Source organism: Hemiscyllium ocellatum, chromosome 22 (genome assembly GCF_020745735.1).
Source record: "Hemiscyllium ocellatum isolate sHemOce1 chromosome 22, sHemOce1.pat.X.cur, whole genome shotgun sequence".
Classification (NCBI taxonomy): domain Eukaryota; kingdom Metazoa; phylum Chordata; class Chondrichthyes; order Orectolobiformes; family Hemiscylliidae; genus Hemiscyllium; species Hemiscyllium ocellatum.
The window spans coordinates 34,136,376-34,155,708 of record NC_083422.1 but is presented as its reverse complement, the minus strand read 5'-3'; the positions used below and the strand labels follow the sequence as shown (position 1 = coordinate 34,155,708).

At 37.5% G+C, this 19,333-nt stretch overlaps 1 protein-coding gene across 1 annotated transcript; it reads right to left on the bottom strand.

Moving 5' to 3' along the window:
* Nucleotides 1-4,679: 4,679 nt before the first annotated feature.
* LOC132826146 (zinc finger protein Pegasus-like) lies at nucleotides 4,680-18,849 on the bottom strand. Its single transcript, XM_060841792.1, has 4 exons — nucleotides 18,825-18,849; nucleotides 13,419-13,583; nucleotides 10,518-10,700; nucleotides 4,680-5,608 (listed from the first exon to the last, which is right to left on the bottom strand). The coding sequence occupies exons 2-4, from the start codon at nucleotides 13,549-13,551 to the stop codon at nucleotides 4,680-4,682; spliced, it is 1,245 nt and encodes a 414-aa protein (XP_060697775.1). The 5' UTR covers nucleotides 13,552-13,583; nucleotides 18,825-18,849.
* Nucleotides 18,850-19,333: the final 484 nt, after the last annotated feature.

Below are 19,333 nucleotides of genomic sequence, written 5' to 3'. Positions count from 1 at the left end.
ACCATTAAGCAGACAGAATTTTCTATTTTGTAGCTAACACCAGAAAATAAATTTGAAGTTTGCATTAAAGTGGTTCAAATTTTGAAAAAAAAACCTTTAAAAGCAACGTTCCTCATGAAGAAAAACCTAATAATTATGCTAATAGTATTTACAAATCCTCTATTTTAGGGCTGGTGAGCAACTTGTCTCAGGCTGACTTGAGACATTCACAAGACTGATATTTCCCTTATGAAGTACATGACTTGTGCTCATCAACCACCAGCTCTTTCCTCACCCCAATCTAACCCAGCCCAGCCCTAAAACAACATGATGATCTTCTGTCATTCAGCATATTTTGTTGAGATTTAATAAATGTACAGTTCTGCTATAATGCAGTAGTTTTGATCTTGCGCAATCCCTTGTTACAACAAAATTGTCTAATAGCACCACCATTATATGCTTTAAAACTTCTTGCTTTAGAAACAGTATCCCAATTCGTCAATTGTGTTACAGCAAATTTGTTGATGAAACACACACTATAGCAGAATAACCTGTATCTACTATATAATACTTGCCCACCTCTTAACTAATTCTCCTCTTTCCACTCTCCAATCACCACACATCAAGATAACACCTCTCCCTGATCTTCATGCTATCAATAGATTTGATTCCTTAGCAGTCTGGAATTCTCAATTTCCAAACCCTTCTTCATAGTTTCCAAAGCTCTTAATACTGTAGCTGACTCCAACATTGACCTCCATTGCCTCCCATCATCCAGTTTGATGGAATTGCCTTGTACAAATTTAATTCCCATTTTCTGAACACATTCAGTACGTGCTGAACAATTGCATCTCTACCTTCTCTATTTGAGATCTCCCCCATTTGACTTCAGCATCATTATTCAATATTTATCTGAACTCCTAAATGGCCTTTGTCTGGCAGCAAGTCCTGAATGAAGCATAGCCCACTTTAGTCCAAGTTAAGGACAACAGTTTAAGAATCTGTCACAAGCTTTACTCTCTTGACACCAACTCCATCCATTTCTGCTATTCTCAATCTAAACCAGTCAACTTGTAACCATGATGTCTCATCTGACCCAGACTAAGGTTTAGAAATGTCATTCATCCATCATGAACTCTTTATCTCCATACATCAAGACCAGTAACTCCTTTGCATACTTTTTCTACCCATATTTAAACACTGTTCTTGCTCTTCTTCCATTATTCATCTATAATCAACATTTCCAAAACTTATCATCCCATCCATAACTTGCAATGGTTCATCACCTCCAAATTAAAAAACTTAAAATCTTTGTTTATTACATCCACAGTTAGCTTTAGTCAATCTCATTTATGCTGTCACCTCCAATTTTGTAACCTCTCAAGATGGTTAACAATGGGATAGTCTGACGTTCTGTGGATGATAGCAGGTCAGGCAGATTTTACATGGGGTACAACGATACTTTTCATAACTCTACAGATGCTGAGTCTCTCCAGCATTTTCTCTTTTCATTTCAGATTTTCAATACTGCACTATTTATCTTTGACTAGGATCAACAGAATTTTACTTCAGGCCAAGACTTCTTTCAATGCTTGTCATCCTACCCTTCTTGACCTGAAGTTTATTTACTTACATGCAGATTTTGAAACATCCTAGGATGTTTCTCCATCATAAAGGGCACAAACTGCAAATTGTTGTTTGGTACATGCATAGAAAGGACGAACAGGTGATTCCAGTTCAAGCCTGACCCAAACAAGATGACTCCATTAGATTTTTAAATTTCAAAGCATTAAGGTTACAGGGAATATAAAACTGCACTACAACCTCAAAAGTGTTGCCAGTTTTGTATTCAGAGAGCAACTATTATAGATTCTGATCAGAAGGTACCTATAATTGCTGCACATGACAAACTCCATCCTATAATTTTAAGTTCTTACAACTTTTAACATTTTAAACGCACATATGAAAATGTAATTTATTTTGGAGGAACACATGAAATGGGAGGAACGCATGTAATGAGAAAATAGTTCAGTAGTTGCACTTATAATTAGTGGTACTGTTTCAGTTTAAACTACAGTAATATAAATAACAATAGTGCTGATTTTGCTGAGACCAGTTTACTCCAATGGCAAGTTCAGCTGATAAATAATGTTATGCATACAAACAATACCAGCAGAGATAACAAGCTGCTGGCAAAACAGACTCATATGAATATGTTCCACACCCTTCCTCATTTAACCCAATTAACATTTTCTTATACTCCTTTCTTTGCATGCACTTAGCTAGCTCCTATTTTATTACATCTATGTAATTATATTACCTCTGCGCAAGCAAGTCCCACAATCTAACCATTTTCTGTGTAAACAATTTTATTTTGAGTTTGTTTTAATACATCCAATGTCTATTTTGCATTTATGATTTATAAATTTGGTTTTGCACTTGGAACTATCTTCTTTGCCTACCCTATTGGATAGTTCACAATAAGACCACTAGTAGGCGACTACTCAACTCTTCACTTTTCAATAGAAAGGCCCAGCCCTTTGGATTTTTCCTGATTGATGTAACTTCAGTTCAGTATCACTGTACTAAGTTCTCTTTTGCACTTTCTGCAGTATCTCTATTTCCTTTTTATATTAAGACCAGAACAATTTACAATACACCAAAAGTTGTGTACAAGTTTATGCAAAGTATCTTTTCAATTCTACCCCTCTAGAAGTGAACCCCAGCATTTGATTGAATATACAAAGCCATAAAAGTTAATTTGTATATCTGCATCACTAGATTCCTCTTGCACTTATCTTTAAAGCACATTTGTTAATAACACACCCATTAAAATTTATTCATATCTTTCTATATTTTCATTTTTTCACAAAACTACAAACCTCAACCTCTTACTCAATATTTGAAATTGTACTTCTAATTCAAGAATCAAAATAGTTTATTTAAATTAAGTAGACACAACACCAATTCTTGGTAGAAAATTATTATACAGTACTGCTAGACAAATCTAACTTAAAAAGCTAAATCTTACAAAGACTTGAGCAATATGTGCACACTTGACATTAATATGCATCCTCCCCTTTCCAAAGGAGTTAGTATACAGGGCAACCTCAATTATTCGAACGACACAGGCGGGGAGTATTTTGTTCGGATAATCAAAAGGTCGGACAACAGTTTACCAGAGCATCGGGACCTTGAGATCTTGTTTGTATAATCTGAAATTTGGATAATCGAGGTTGTACTGTAATTTACATCTGCTGTATACAACACTCAGGCAAGGAACAGACAAGTAGAGTAGAATAATTAGAATAATAACAAGGATTTAGTTTATTCAGTATGGAAGGGAAATTAAAATTAAATCAAGCAGACCTAGGATGAACTCATTGGGTCAGGTGATAGGGTACAAGAGTTTCTTCAATTCTTTACTTGAAATCCTGTTCTTCACCAGCAACAGCTAAAATAGATCAGACATTTCCTAAGGAATAAGTACAAATTTCCATTTTTCTATTGAAACCTGGTTGCCAAGTGATAACATTGGCAAATCAAGAAAATAGCCCTCAGTAAAGACATGGTAGAAACCAGAACCCATAATACCAGCAAAAATAAGTAACTTTACAGGGAGAAAGAAGTATGGCTGTCATGAATCTTCTGAGAATGTTCAGCAGATTCATTCTAATGCTCCAGCCAAGAATTCTTCAATATATTTCTTTAAAAAACAAAACACTGATTTCTGAACAGAACCTTATCAATGGAACTTTAAAATCAACTATATTATTAAAATTAAAATATACACGTTTAAAATCAATTCCTAAGAGATTAGCAACAGAATGTTGTAACTACTTCACCATTCCTTGGCTAGAATTTAAGTGGATTCAGAGAAAGATAAATTTTGACTCAAGTGAGGATTAATTGCAACCATGTTCAATGCAGTCCACATTACACGCTTTCAATGATAAATAACTGCACAAACAGATTTGTAATTAAGCCACTTGAAGTAGGAACAAGGCACCTTAGGCAATCATATTGCCACTCAAGCTCATTCTACCATTTTGTGATCTAACTCTGCCTAACTACCTTTCTCCAGAAAATCCCTCAGAATCTGTGATTTTTGTTTCCAAATGGATTTCGGTTTTAAGATTTACAATGAATTTTAACATTAATTTCTGAAAAGGTCAGCCTGCAATTTTTAAGATTTTGTTTCTTAGTTCTAGATACTCCAATTTAAAAAAAAAATTCCCTTACTTCTTCCTTTAATATCTTAAAGACCTTCTATCAAATCATCCTATAAACTACCTAAATTCCAAAGAATGCAACCCCAGTTGATATCCTACCTTACTTTAACCCTGGAAATCCACATTACCATTCAAATAAATATAAGATGTACCCTTCCAAGGTCTTTCAAGAGAAATGAATTGAAGTAAATTATTTCCTTGTTTTCTTGCTTGATTCACCTTTCCCAACTTTTAAAATATGTTTAATAGCCTGTTCATGGTTTTTAAATACATATATGGTAGACAAGCAGTGACGAAGTTATTAGGTCATTGGCAGCCTGGAAAATATCTTAAGTTTCCTTGAAACAAATTGACAATTGATTAATCTAGTTTTTATTATAGTTTTACAAAAGATTGAAATAAATTTACCATTTAATAAAACAAGATTAATTTTGATTAATTTTAATAACTTTATTAATACAAATAACATTAAGTTTGCTTATGTTGACCCCTGGCAAAATGACAAGCAAAATCATATTGGTTTTTACATTTACAACCACATATATTACACTGAAATGGATTTTCATAACCATGGCACCCCATGTGAATAGTGTAAAGTATATTGTCTGCAAAATACATGTCGCAGTGTTGGCAGTGATGCAGAAGCTGTGGATCCTGGACTTGAATTGGAGGTGCAGGAGTGCTAGGTTGGCTGTTCGTCATGCAGGGTGAACTCATGTGAGCACTGCGCTCACTGTTGGGGCCTGGCACTGGACTGAATGTTCTTTGATTGTGCACAGGATGTCTATCAGGGCTAGCATTGGATGAGCTTTGAGCCACGCTGGAAACTACAGTGGTAACTATTGGCGCTACAGACTGTGGTATCAGATAAGGCTTTTCATCTCTGCATGTCACATCAGAAGATGCTGGAGTTTGGTCTTCTTGTGAAAGGCTGGAAAGCTGGCCAGCTAAGGCAGAAAGCTGGTTTAATGGATTATCTACCATCATTTCCTGTACATCCCTTGAGATACCACTAGTTTGTGCTTTTGTCAGGCCCTCATAAGATTCAGCTGAGATGTTATGAGAATATTCATCAAGGTAATCTGTTGTCTTCTGTGTCAACATGGAAGGTCCAAAGTTATTTAGAGGTCTTCTTCCATAGTTCAGGGAGTAGCTGGATTTTTTCTGCAAAATTCCCATCATTCTCTTATTGGTCAATGATGTCCTGCGTCCTTTCAGAGGAAGTAGTTTATGCCTGCGCCTACGATGGTGGGATAAATTACTTTGATCACTGCAGCGAAACGAGCAAAGCTCACATTTATATGGTTTTTCACCTCTATGTGAGCGCATATGTGCTTCAAGATGACGCTCATAAGCTGAAGCAAATGGACATAGATGGCATCTGTGGGGCTTTTCACCTACATGACAAAGAACAAATCAGCCAAGTTATTATATTTTTTCTCCTAAAGAATTAATATCTAAGCCAAATGTGAAAAGGATTTCTCTCCTTCCAACTGTAAGTTAATATAAATATTACTCAAATCTCCAGATGATTCACGGAATCTGATACTGATTGAAGCAGCGGAAAGCTTCAAGACTGGTCCTGTTTCTATGCTGAGTTAGCGGATCTCAGTTCTCACAATATTTGAAAAGCCTGTGGTTCCAGGGATGGAGTCCAGAATTATCTTTAATATAATTCAAGGACTCATGTTGGGAAATTAATGTATATGGGCCAGTCAGCATGACCTGACATTTGAAAAAAATTATAAATATGGACTATTTAGTTTCAATAGCATTGTCCCACTTAATACTTAGGAGTTCCATGGTTGGAACTGGCTTCAATAAAAAAGCATCAAAAACAGACTTAACATGAACAGTGACAACTTGGTCCACAGGTTAGCTTTGTTTAAATGAAACTAATATAGACTAAACAACAAACATCTTATGCTAAAATTAATAATTACCTTAAAGGCAATAAACAAGCAGCAATCCCCCTGGGGAGGTGTGAAAAGGCCTAATCTATTTTGAATGACACTGTTGTAAGAATATTCACATGTTGGACATGGAACTTCACCAAAGAAAAAAAAAAGCCTAAAAATATGCTTCTGTTAGCATGGAATACATAATTAAGTTTGTATTTCAACAAGATAAGTTTGTCAGGAGATAAAACTAAATATGCATGTCTGATCTGAGGCTTAGGACTCTGTCTCCCAGGAAGAACAAGCAACCAATGACAATACTAAATGAAAAAGTATGCGTGCCACTCAGTATTTGTCCATGATTTTCCAGAGGCCCTATGCTCAATGTCACATCGTTGTTATTTCTCTTAAAAGAAGTCCAATAACAGCAAAAGAATAACGTACAATTGCAGATCTAGAAAGGCTATTTCTCCCCCTACTTCTCCATTGAGGTTTTAATTTCCTATTCAAAGAAAGAGTTCTCAGATACATCATACTGTGAACTTTACACCAATATTAGGAAGCCAGACATACCAAAATGATACCATTTCAGTCCAGAGTGCCTGCACAGATGTTGTTACTGAAGAGAGACACATAGTAGCAATTTAATAAACATTAAAAGTAACTGCATAATGGCCAAAGGTTTGCTAACTCTATTCATGTGATCTAAATTAGAAAATAAATTTCTGGCGATTATGCATGCACATTTAAACAACAAAATCCAAAAGATTCCATCAGGCTACTTGACTCCTCTATTGTTGCACTGCAACTACCTTGCAGAGAGGCTTGGCATCATCAATGGTACCAAATTGTAGAAGTCACTCAATAAACTTGCCAGGAAAAATTAAAATCAGTACATCAAGATCAAGTGAAATTTTAATAACACAGTGAATGGTAATCACTACCAAACTTGAAATTCAAATCCCATTTTTGGAACCTTTGCTGTAAATGCCAAAACTGGTGGCTATAAAGATGCAGGTATACATGGAGGATAATGAATGTTGAGGAACAGAGGTTATTTTTACTTTTAATCACTGTAACTGACATGGAGTGTCAGAGCATTAAGATGGGCTTTAAATACCAGCCTCAGCACCCGGTGAACTTGCAGCTGCCTCTGAACTTTTTCTTGGATCAGCATCCTGAAATCAAAATCTAAAAATTTAGTTTCTCCAGAGTCAGATTCTAATAGTAAGGAATCTTTCTGATTTTGAGCTCCAAATTGAGAATGAAAAAGAATCATAAGTCAGTTAGGATTCTTCAGTCGGATTTGAACAGGCTTGCTGTTTAGACATCAAGCTCCTGTGTAAACTGCCTCAAAAACTTTCCAAAGGTTTGTGGTCAGCTATCAGGAAAATGAATGGCAAACACCATTACTGTCAACTAAATAAAAATCCAGATTAATATAATCAAGAAAAATGTACCCCCTAAGGTTTCTATTTTTTGGAATCTTTCATCAACATTGATTCAATAGTCATCTTTGGAAAAACTGTGTATACATTATTACTCTCCAGTAACCCCAAATTATAAAACTGTTCTGGACATAAGATTACGTTCCAGGATACATTTGAGTTTCAAAGCAAACAATGTTAGGAAGCATAAACCAAAGGACCCGTTACAAATTGTGCAAAAGCAAAATTAGCAAAAAAGATAACAAACAAGAACTGTGCAATGCTGTATACTGTCTTTTCAAACCTCAAAGTAGATTAAAACCAGATTATGTAAGCGGTGTGAAATGCTGAGGTGAAGAGAAATTAGACAATCACTGAAGGGATTTTTTTTCTTTAAAACCTTTCATGTGCCCTCTAAGTTGTGCTGGCAAGTTTCCTTTATTATCCAGTGCAGTCTATCTGGTGGACTTGCACTCAATACAGTTAAAAAGTGAGTTCCAGATTTTTGAACCAGGGACAGTGAAGCAACAGTGATGTACAGAGGAACCTCTATTATCCGAAGGACCCGAAGAAAACATTACATGAAAGAGATGTTTAAACCCTGAAAGCATCTTTTGTTTACACTGATTAAAAATCTCTGCTGAGACCAGTCCTAAACATAACCCAGGTACCGTCTCCAAATGACTGACCTCCCACCCTCTCCCTGGAGTTCTACATAGGCGTGAACCATAAACCTCCTTTCCCCAGATATTCTCTCTAACATTGTCCTGTACAAGGCAGAGGCGGAAGTTGTCAAAATGTTGCCGCAAAACATTGTTTATGGCTCTGTGTGCACATGCACATGCTATTTAGAGACTTACTCCAGAAAGGAGCACCTATCTTACTGTTGGCATCCAGTCCGGCTGCCTTGTGGTAGGAGAGGGGCGCGGTTTGGACAGTGCTGGAGGACTGGGCTAGGGGCTGTGTTGGATTGGTTTGGGAGGGCGGGTGGAGGGCGGTGTTGGTAGGGTGGTGTTGGATGGCAAGCAGGCAGGCAGAGCAGAGTCTATTCTCCTGAACAAGGAGCCGACTTAATAGAAAACCCCCGAGCCCCAGAGGAAAGGCATTTCATCAATTAACTGAATAATCAATTATCCAAACGAAATAGTGCCCAACCATCTCATTTGAATAATCAAGGTTCCTCTGTACATCCAACTCAGGATGTGTGTAACTTGAAGAACATTTAGGCAATGGTGTTCCCTGGTACCTGTTTTCATTGTTCTTTCAGCAATAAAGGTTGCTAATTTGGAAAATGCTTTAGAAGTAATTCTGGCAAGTTGCTGGAGAGAATCTTTTATGTTGCACACAAGGCTATCATGTGTAGCTGTGGTGGAAAAAGTGAATGTTTAACATGGCAGAAAGAGCGCCATTCAAGCAACTGGTTAGTCCTGATAGACACTGAACTTTGAATGTTGTTAGGCATGTACTTAGCCAGGCAAATGGAGGGTATTGGATTATACCCCTCATTTATCCTTCTTTTCCCCTGTGGGGGTATAGGGGAGAATACACTTTTTGAGGAGTCCACCCTCTGACCTGACCTTGTAGCCACAGAACTGATATGGCTGCTTCAGGTTAATATTAATGCCTAGGATATAGATAGTGGGGGCAATTCAAAAATGATAGTGAATTGAATGACATGGGAAAATTGGCAGATTCTGTTGTTGAAGATGGTTATTACCTGACACGTGTGGCACAAATGTTATTTGCCACTTATCATCCAAAGCCAGAATGTCGTCCGGAACTCGCTGAACTCAAAAAAAAACTTTCACGGAGTCATTAAAAATACTAAATATTTTGCAGTCAAACACCTGCATTTCTGATATTATGATGGAAGATGTTCATTGACAAAACAACTGATGATTAACACCAGGGCATTATCAAGGAAAGCTTATAGCACAGTGATAATGTCCTTACATTTGAGCTGGGAGACCTGGTTCTAGTCTCACTTGCTCCAGAAGTGTGCAATTAATATCTCTAATATATATTAATAGATTGATTAGTGAACTTTGGGGCTCTTGTGAGGTTGCGACAGTGGTCCTACCTTTGTGCGAGGAGAGCTGGCTCAAATCCCATCTGTTCCAGTGGCATATCACATGTCTGAACAGGTTAATAAAAGTAACTATTGAGGAGCTTAATTGCATTGATAGTGTCCCTATCTCTGGGCCAGGAAATTCAGGTTCAAGTTTCACCTGGTTTTGGGGCAAGGCATTATATGCCTGAACAGGCTGAGTAAAAAATATCTCCCTGAGGAGCTTCTGCATCAATGTCCTCAGAATGAAAATATTTTCCTCCTAGAAGCTTCATTTGTGTCAGGTATGATTTTACTTCCCAATTTCCATTAAATTTCTCTTTTGCTAGGACTCCTTGATGCCACAGATAAATGGTCCCTGGATATCAAAGCAGTCATTTTCACTTCCAGTATTTAAATCAGAGTTTGAGACCAAAAAAAAAGTGAAATGTAAATGAAATTCAGTAACATTAAAAATAAATTAATATAGAAATTTGGTTAACAAAACTTTAGTTTCCAAAATAAAAAGGAATTGAGCTCCAAAAGAATTCCAAATTTAATAATGTGATGAAACTGAGATGATCGTTTCAAAAACATTTTATCGATAATACAGAGGACTGGTTAGGTCAGTTAGCTAGCATGTAATTCAGAACACCACCAACAACATGGGTTTGTTTACAATTCTAGTTGAGGTACATTTGGAACCTTCTCACCCTACTCATGAGCGAGAAAGGCAATAGCAAACCAGTGACCAAACAAACAAGGCTCAGGATGAAGCAACAGATGAGTCAAGAACCTGCCTTTTTCAGGGCACAAATGAAGCAATGGCCTGTGGATAGACTCAATTTCACCAAATCAGTTCTTTGATTAATTCAAAAGCAGCTACTTGATTGTTGTTGTTTAATACAAGATAATCTGCTTTGTAGTCTATTACCTGTGTGCATTCTGGTATGCTCCATCAGTCGTGCTATCCCTTTGCTGGCATAGTTACAATACTGACACTTTAATTTTCCATCAACTGTCCTTTCTGGCCCTTCTCCTATCAATCCAGAGCCATCATCAAGAGAAACTTCAACTGAAGCATGGTGGATTCCATTTTGATGATTTTCTGTCCCAGCTGCCAATTAAATTGGAAGCATTCATTAAGACAACTGCACAAATTTTTAAAAATCTACCTAAAGTATGAATACAAACCAAATACTAAATTCACTTAACATGAATGCTCATACATACATATGTACACAAAAATACAAGACAATAAATAGATTAAAGTCAGAGGCAAGGTTCTTCTGAAAAGTAATTGTTGAAAATACAGGGTACAAATTGTGTTCTAAGGTAAGAGTATCATAAGACTTATGTAAAAAATGAAATGTGAACCCAAAGTTATACAAGACTGAATGTATGTGAAAAAGGTGAAGCAGCGTGCAGTACACTAGAGCTAGATGATCCCACAATCAACAGATTAAAGCTCTTCAGTCCTGCCACATTCAGTTATAAAAAGGTATTGGACAACCAAATAAGGTTTTTTTCCTTTATTCACTCATTCACGGGATGAGGGTGTCACCAACTGGGCCAGCATTTATTGCCCATCCCTAATATACCCAGAGGGGTGTTAAAGAGCCAACCACATTGCCGTAGTTTGGGATTCACACATAGGCTAGACTAGGTAAGGGTGCCAGTTTCCTTCCCTGAAGAACATTAGTGAATCAGATAGGCTTTTCCAGTAATCGATAATGGATTTGTAGTCATCATTAGACTCTTAATTCCAGATTTTCTTTTAAATGAATTCAAATTCTATCATCTGCCATGTTGGGATTCAAACCTAGGTCCCCAGAACAATATCTTGATCTTTGGACTAACAGTCCAGATTAATACCACTCAGCCATCGCCCTCCCCTTAAATAATTAATAAATGCATTGTACAACACTAAGTTGAAATATTCTAGTTCAACTTCAGACAGCTAACAGGGATGGATAGAGTCAGCAACAAGGGAATGAAATTTACAGAGTGACTGAAGACAATATTCAGCTGGAGGAAATCTTTGTTCATGTACTACTGAATTTGAAACCACAAGCAACATGACAAGTTAGTGTTAGAATTAGTGGAACAGATAAGAGAGATAGTGGTGGTGAGAACAAAATATGCGTGAACAGCTTACATATTGAACCAGAAGTGTTTTGAATGATGCTGGGTACAGCACATGTGTAAAAAAATAGAAGAGATAGCCAAGAATTGATTATATAGGCAAGAACGGCATGTGGAATCATCTAAGCTGACTTCCTGGACTTGACTAGATGGTTAAGAAACTAAGGAACAAAGTGAGTGTAGTAAGATATCGGAGAAGATTTGTACAGAAGGATGTTAGTGTCAAGCATTACAAGTACTGAGATAAATGAAATAGGATAGTTTACCAGGATCACAGTCACTTAGGATGAAAGTTTGACTGAGCTAGAAGCTGATTTGGACTACGACTGATTCAAACACGAGATTTCAAGAATGATGTGCAAAGATTTGGAAGGCATCATATGTTTGGTGATGTGAAAAGGTGAGGATGGAGATGGGGAGGTACTTTCACTGAAGTTTCAAAATAGAAATGTTTTTAAACATTATCCTCCCATATTGCTTCGACTTCAACGCACTTAGTGCTTTTGATTTGTTTTAGTTATACACTGCTCTAATAACTTAGTGGATAAAGGCAACAAACAAAATGTAATTTGGATAAGACAGGTGTTAGTTTCAATTAATCTAGAAGCGGGATGCAATAACTAGATCACACTGAATTTGTGATCAGTGTTCAATAATCCTTGTAGGAATCTGCATAGCAATACTGTACAGCACAGTTTGGAATTTGGCTACAGTTGAACAGCTGACCTCATGTCCTGATTCAACGTAGAAAGTAGTCACACATTACATACTGAAAAACTGTTAGAACTTCGAATTAAAGATATTACATCTGAAGCAAGAGAAACTTGGAAAAAAATGTACAAATTCATCTTTGCATCATACATGACACTTCATAATGTACTTCAGAGAAATACAAGTTCAATTTCATGTGAAACCCTCAGATTTCTTCACAAGAGATGTTTTTATCTGCAGATCTATTGACTATATACAAACAAAAAAATTCCTGATGAAGGGCTTATGCTCGAAACGTCGAATTCTCTATTCCTGAGATGCTGCCTAACCTGCTGTGCTTTGACCAGCAACACATTTGCAGCTGTGATCTCCAGCATCTGCAGACCTCATTTTTTAAACTAATTAACTGCTAATCCTTCTGAACTGTGAAAACTCATGGATGGGCTGTAATATGATATCAACGGGAAATTGACAGGATAATATAGCCCATCAAACATGGTAGAATTGCACCAACTAGGAACGTTGGGCTTTTTAAGTCAGAAAACTCTTGTCAGCATGATATGACAACCACTTTTAAAAATGTTTACTTCAAATATTAATTCCAAGAATCACAAAAATACACGATGATTGCCTACACACTGCACATTTGCGTAAACGTGACAAAAACACAAATATATTGATTTTTAAAAATTGTATGCATAGCATACACAGAAACCAAAAACCAAGGTTTTCTTAGTTTTGGGGACTAGTAAACCTTTGTACATGTATTTAGCTCAATGGTTGTCACATTCTCAAGAACCGTATTATTTCCAGAATTCTTTTCGTTGTTTTCAAACTGATACTTACCTTGGTATTTCAGTCAACCTTTTACAGTCTAAATAATCTTTAAGGCATAATAGTAGACAATTGTTTTAACAGATAAGGAATACTAACTAATAAGGAAATTTGAGTTAGTACGATGAATATTTTCCTTACTTACCAGGCTGAAGTAATTCTGGGTCCTTATCATTACACACTGAACCAGAAATCATGTTTACATGCTGTGTTTGCTGAGTGAGATACTCTTGAAAGTCCTTGACAAAGTCTACAGAATCATTTCTCTTTTCTCGCATATTCTTACACTTGATTGAAGCTTCTTTAATTCCTTAAGAAAGAAATACAATTAACTATTTTATATCCATAAGTGTTACAAAATACTTTAAATAATTCACTATGTGCTTGTATTATTCAGATTTGAACATCTTTTCAACAATGGTCTATTTTATTCAACAAGCAGAGTCTGGAGTAAATTGTTTCTTCATTCAACCATTTTCTGGTTCTATTGCAAATATTTATCCATCTCCTTCCATATCCCTACCTCACACCATTAACCCATTCCTCCAAATTTGACCAAATTCTGACATCGAAAATATAAAGTATCAAGCTCCAAGTACAGCTTATCTTTTATTAAAAATAAAGAAGTTTGCAGTTGTTACATTGTACTGCTGCATGTAAATCAAACAGCCCTGATTTATTAACATCTGACCTACGAATGTTCGTATTATAAACACAATGTTATGCAGGGTGTATTAATATTAATTTCACAGATTCAACATGCAAATGCTTTCCTCATACTTACACAGGTGTTTCATATAGTAATTTAGTGTGTTCCAAGTTGTGTACAAACTGACTTATGAATAGACTCAAGAACCTGTTTGCAATTCAGGGACTGCCTTTACCAGAAATTACATCAAACAGATAATGCTGGAATTACTCAGATCAGATCCGCTGAATACTTCCAGGATTTCTTGATTTCATTTCAGATTTCCAGTGTCTGTCTTATTTTGCTCTCTAATGTTCACTGCCTCTTCACAAATTTTGGCTTATTTTACTCCTTGGTACATTTAAATACTTATAGGGATTGGAACATCGCCATTAACAATGCATTGTTTTTAAGAAAGGCACAGATTTCAAAGTCCCCAAACGAGTGAATGGATTTTCTCGTTGCCAGAAATTTTATTTACGATCAGGTTTACCAAAATTTAGAGCTATACCTAAGTGGTATCACACCAAAGCATCATTGAAAATTTCTTGCACAATATTTAAGTAAATACTGTAATCTAGAATGTAAACTGCGTGGCAAATATATAATAAATGAAGAACACTGATTAGCTCTAGGAAATCATGTTACAGAAAACTAAAGTATGCTACAGCTTCTAGTTACATTAATTTTAATTAGGAAGTATCTTATTCCTTTGCAATTACCCAGCTTTCAAATAATAATCAAAACATTAAAAGAAAGTATATTAAGTTAGCTGCAGAAATTTGGATGCCTTCCTAGGAGTACCTTAGAAATAGTTTAAGTCTATGCTGCAGACAGCCAGGAATTATATTATTTGATTTATTTCTCTTCTTAGCCTAAACACGTGTAACATCTCTTCCACTGCCACTTTCACCTCAATTAACAATGCATCAACAAGAAAAAATTTATAATGTGGTTAATATCACCACCTCGTTAGATTGCCCCTCTCCTCTTTAATCACATACTGAAAATATATACTAGTTACAACCATCTTTTTTCCCCTCCGATATCAGGAAAGTCACAAGTAAAATCCAGTGAATATATTGTGTGGTCCAAAATGTGTTTGATATCCTTTAGATTATGAATCAAGTTAAGGAATCCTTGTGTCTCCAAAATTTAAAAACACTTTTATTCCAATTCAATTAATTGTTTACCATTAGAGTTAAGTTGATTACACGCATGTGTAATCACAAAAGAAAATCTGCTTCAAGTTCAGTAATGAGTACCAAAAACAAATGAGGCTCTCTTTTAGGGCAAAAATCTCCCCAAACATTATCTACAAGTGCCAGAAATAAAACTAACCCTCCACAAACATGATTCTCTCCCTTCTGGATAAGCAACTACACCTACAAATAGCTTTATTCCTCAGCTCCCTTTATGTAATCAGTAGCTATAGTGTCAGTTTCCGTCACAGCATAATCAACTCTCAACATATTAATTGTAATGAGCTAGAACACTCAGGTAGAACTTTGAAAAGATGTGTTGTTGTTCCCTCTGGCTTGAGACTCCATAGCTTCATCAATTTCGCCAACTCCAGCTTTGGTCAAGTTTAACTGAGTTTTACACCATCTAGACCTAGTTCAAAATGACTTGCAAATTCTATTTGAATCCAATAATAATTTGTTTCCATATTCACCTCTGGCCCCTTTCAGGAGGAGATGGTGGCAGTGTGGTAATGTTACCGGACTAGTAATTCAGAAGCTGAGGCTAACGCTCTGGGGACATAGTTTCAAATCCCACCTTAACGGCTTGTGGAATTTAAATTCAAATGCCAATCTCAGTAATAGTGGCAACAAAACCAGTCTTAAAAGAACCAGCTGGATCACTAACATCCTTTAGAAAAGGAGCTCTATCTTTACATGATCCAGACCCACAGCAATGTGCTTGACTCAACTGCCAGTTGAGATGGCCTAGTAAGCCACACAATCCAAACGCAATTTGAGATGTGCAACCAATGCTGGCTTTGACAGTGACAAACATCCCATGAACAAAATAAACAACCAATACTGAAGCTGCAAATAACATTGATACTTGAGTTACCACTAGATTTAACTTCTCCAAAAATCCTCTGCAACCTATTGCAAGCATTAGTTGTTCTACCTATTGTTTGCTCCAGCCCAATTACTATATTCAATCATTCAGTATGGTGTTTGACAAGGTTCCCCATGTAGATTGGTTAGCAAGGTCAGATCACATGGAATACAGAGAGTACTAGCCATTTGGATACAAAACTAGCTTGAAGGTAGGAGACAGAGGGTGGTGGTGGAGGGTTGCTTTTCAGATTGGAGACCTGTGACCAGTGGTGTGCCACAAAGATTGGTGTTGGGTCAACTGCTTTTTGTCATTTACATAAATAATTTGGATGTGAACATAGAAGGTTGGTTAGTAGGTTTGCAGATAACATCCAAATTGGTAGTGTAGTGGACAGTCAAAGTTTCATCAGAGTACAACAGTACCTTGATCAGATGGACAGATGGGCCAAGGAGTGGCAGAAGGAGTTTAATTTAGATAAATGTGAAGTACTGATTTTTGGAAAGGGAAAAATCAGAGCAGGACTTAATGGTAAGGTCCTAGAGAATGTTACTGAACAAAGAGACCTTGGAAGGCAGGGTCATAGTTCTCAAAAGTAGAGTCGCAGGGAGACAGGATCATGAAGGTGGCATTTGGTCTGCTTGGCTTTATGTGTCAGTGCATTGAATGTTGGACTTGGGAGGTCATGTTGCACCTATACTGGAGATTGGTGAGGCCACGTTTGGAATACTACATTCAGTTCTGGTCTTCCTACTGTTGGAAGAACATTGTGAAACCTGAAAGATTTGCTAGGATATTGCCAGGGTTGGAGGGTTAGGGCTATAGGGAAAGGTTGAATTGGCTGGGGCCTATTTTCCCTAGAGCATTGGAAGCTGAGTGGTAACCTTATAGAAGTTTATAAAATCATGAGGGGCACAAATAGGGTGAACAGCTATGGTGTTTGTTTCTCCCATGGTAGTGGAGTCCAAAACTAGAGAGCACAGGTTTAAGCCACAGGGATATGGGCTAAATGTCAGCAAGATTTATTTAGGAGATCTGGTTGGCATGGATGAGTTGGACCAAAGGGTCTGTTTCCATTCTGTACATCTGACTCCATTCGTCAAATCCTTGCACAACCTCACTTGATCCTACTTCTTCAGATTCCTCAGTTACATGTCCTAGCCTGCAGCTATTGACTTTTCAGTGCATCTTCCCTGAGTGTTCATAGCGCAGCCTTCCTCATTACAGTCCTACTGTCTGGAATTTCCCCTCCAAACCACATCTGTTTACTACTTCTAAACTAGCTATCCACATTCAAAAGCATCAGCAAACCCAATTTTTACACCATATGATGAAGTGCAACATTTACAATTTTATACGTGCACTCAACAGCATTACAATTGCTAGAACATGCACCAAAATGCTGGGGATTACCAACCAGATGCTTAAATGGACTAATAAATTAAATGCTGAGACTACAATAGTATGTCAGACTTTGGGAATTCTGTAATTATTGTGTCACTTCCCAACTCCCCTAAGTATTTCCATCATCAACAAGTCATAAGTCAAAGTGTGATGAAATATTTTCCACTTGTGGAGTACAACAGAGAAGAAATTCAACATGTTCAAGAGGAAAGCAGCCCGTGGGATCAACATTCCACCTAACAAACATTTACTCTATTCACCACAAGTTCATGATAGCTGCACATCTACGAGCTTGCCAAAACTCCACTGACAGCACTATCAACTGCATAACCTCCATCATCCAAAACCAGGAAGTGCAAGAAACACCACCGGCTGCAAGCTCCTCTCCAAGACATACACCAATCTGAACAAGTTGTATATCGCTGTTCCTTTACTGTCACTGAGTCAATCATGTAACTTCCTTTCCAATAACACTTCACATACAGGCAGCAGCAATTCAAGAAGACAGCTCACCAAATTCAAGGGCAATGAGGAATGGGCAATATGCGCTGGCTTTGCCAGCAACACCTCTATTCCATGAAAGGAAATAAAAGCTGTAGTATTTAACAAGCACTGTAAAGTTTTGGCAAGTACCTTAAAAAAAATAGATCGGCCTTTTTGGGCTATTTATTTGAGCTAACCTTTGACAGGAGGACCTTGACACCAGCATTTTTTTGTTTCCTTCACAGCCCGCTAAATACAAAGTAGCTAGATGCACACCGACAGTCTACACTTAGCAGTCAGTCAATGAGCAATTTTCCATCTGTGCTGAATAACCATTTCAACACTCTTGAGGAAGAGGGCTATCCATCCTTTATTAAATTATAGTTCTCTTTGTAATCATTTTATATTTTAGCCTCAACATGGATTCAACTCATTTCTCGGCTATCAACACTATTATTAGGTACTTGCTTTGTGGTCACTTTTGTAGAAAAAGTGACCTACGTTAGGCTCTCTCTTTCACTAAACTGAGTAGGATAATAAGGTTAGAGAGGTGCTGGAAAAGTACAGCAGGTCAGGCAGCTTGATTAAGGGCTTTTGCCCGAAATGTCAATATTCCTGCTCCTCAGATGCTGACTGACCTGCTACACTTTTCCAACACTACTTGAATCTTGACTCTAATTTCCAGCATCTGCAGTACTCACTGTCGCCTCGGATAATGTTCAGTCTTTTCAATACATAAGAGTGCTAACGGGATTAACTGCTGCACTTTTTGCCTTCTCCAAGGTAAAAGTGTCCTCTGCCAGTCACTCCTTAAACTCTCCGAAACCAATCATCCTCGGCATGAGAGGCTTCGTCTAACCACTTAAAAAGTACGTTTGTGTTTAAAATGCGACAAAGGTAGCTCACGATCAACTATGTAAGGTTAATTTGCCATTGCAGCCGCCCCTCCTGTCGGACTGAGGGAGAGCTTCGTTCCCGTTTACAAATGGCTGTTGCGGCCGACTCTCTCGGAGAGCCCACCCCTCCCTCACGCCCATTGGTGCAACGAGGGGAGACGTCCCCGAGCGCCGCCCCCCTATTGGCCGACTGGACCATCACTCATAACGGACCAGGCTCAAAGTTAACATCGGAGCGGCCCACGCTTATTTTTGAACATCGACAGACGCAGAATAAAACAGGCACAACGAATTAAAGAAGCACATCGATGGTTAAAAGAAACACAGGATCAGGTGTGGGTGGGAGAAGGTCGGAAGCAGTCTATCCGCAAAATCCCCATCAACGTATCTTACAAGTTTTACTTTCGGCCGAAAGCTGAGGGGGCTCGAGCCGTTTCGGTTATTTTTTTCAAACGCTCCATCCGGGAGCTGCGGGATTGTTAAAGCGGATCAGACCACTGCCCCCATCCCCACCCCCCG

Excerpts from the sequence above, each read along its gene's own strand:
- LOC132826146 (XM_060841792.1), bottom strand. The coding sequence starts at position 13,551 with ATGCGAGAAAAGAGAAATGATTCTGTAGACTTTGTCAAGGACTTTCAA. Across the intron at positions 10,701-13,418 it reads CCCAGAATTACTTCAGCCTG|CTGGGACAGAAAATCATCAA; the intron begins GTAAGTAAGGAA and ends TTTAATTGGCAG. Across the intron at positions 5,609-10,517 it reads GCATACCAGAATGCACACAG|GTGAAAAGCCCCACAGATGC; the intron begins GTAATAGACTAC and ends TTTGTCATGTAG.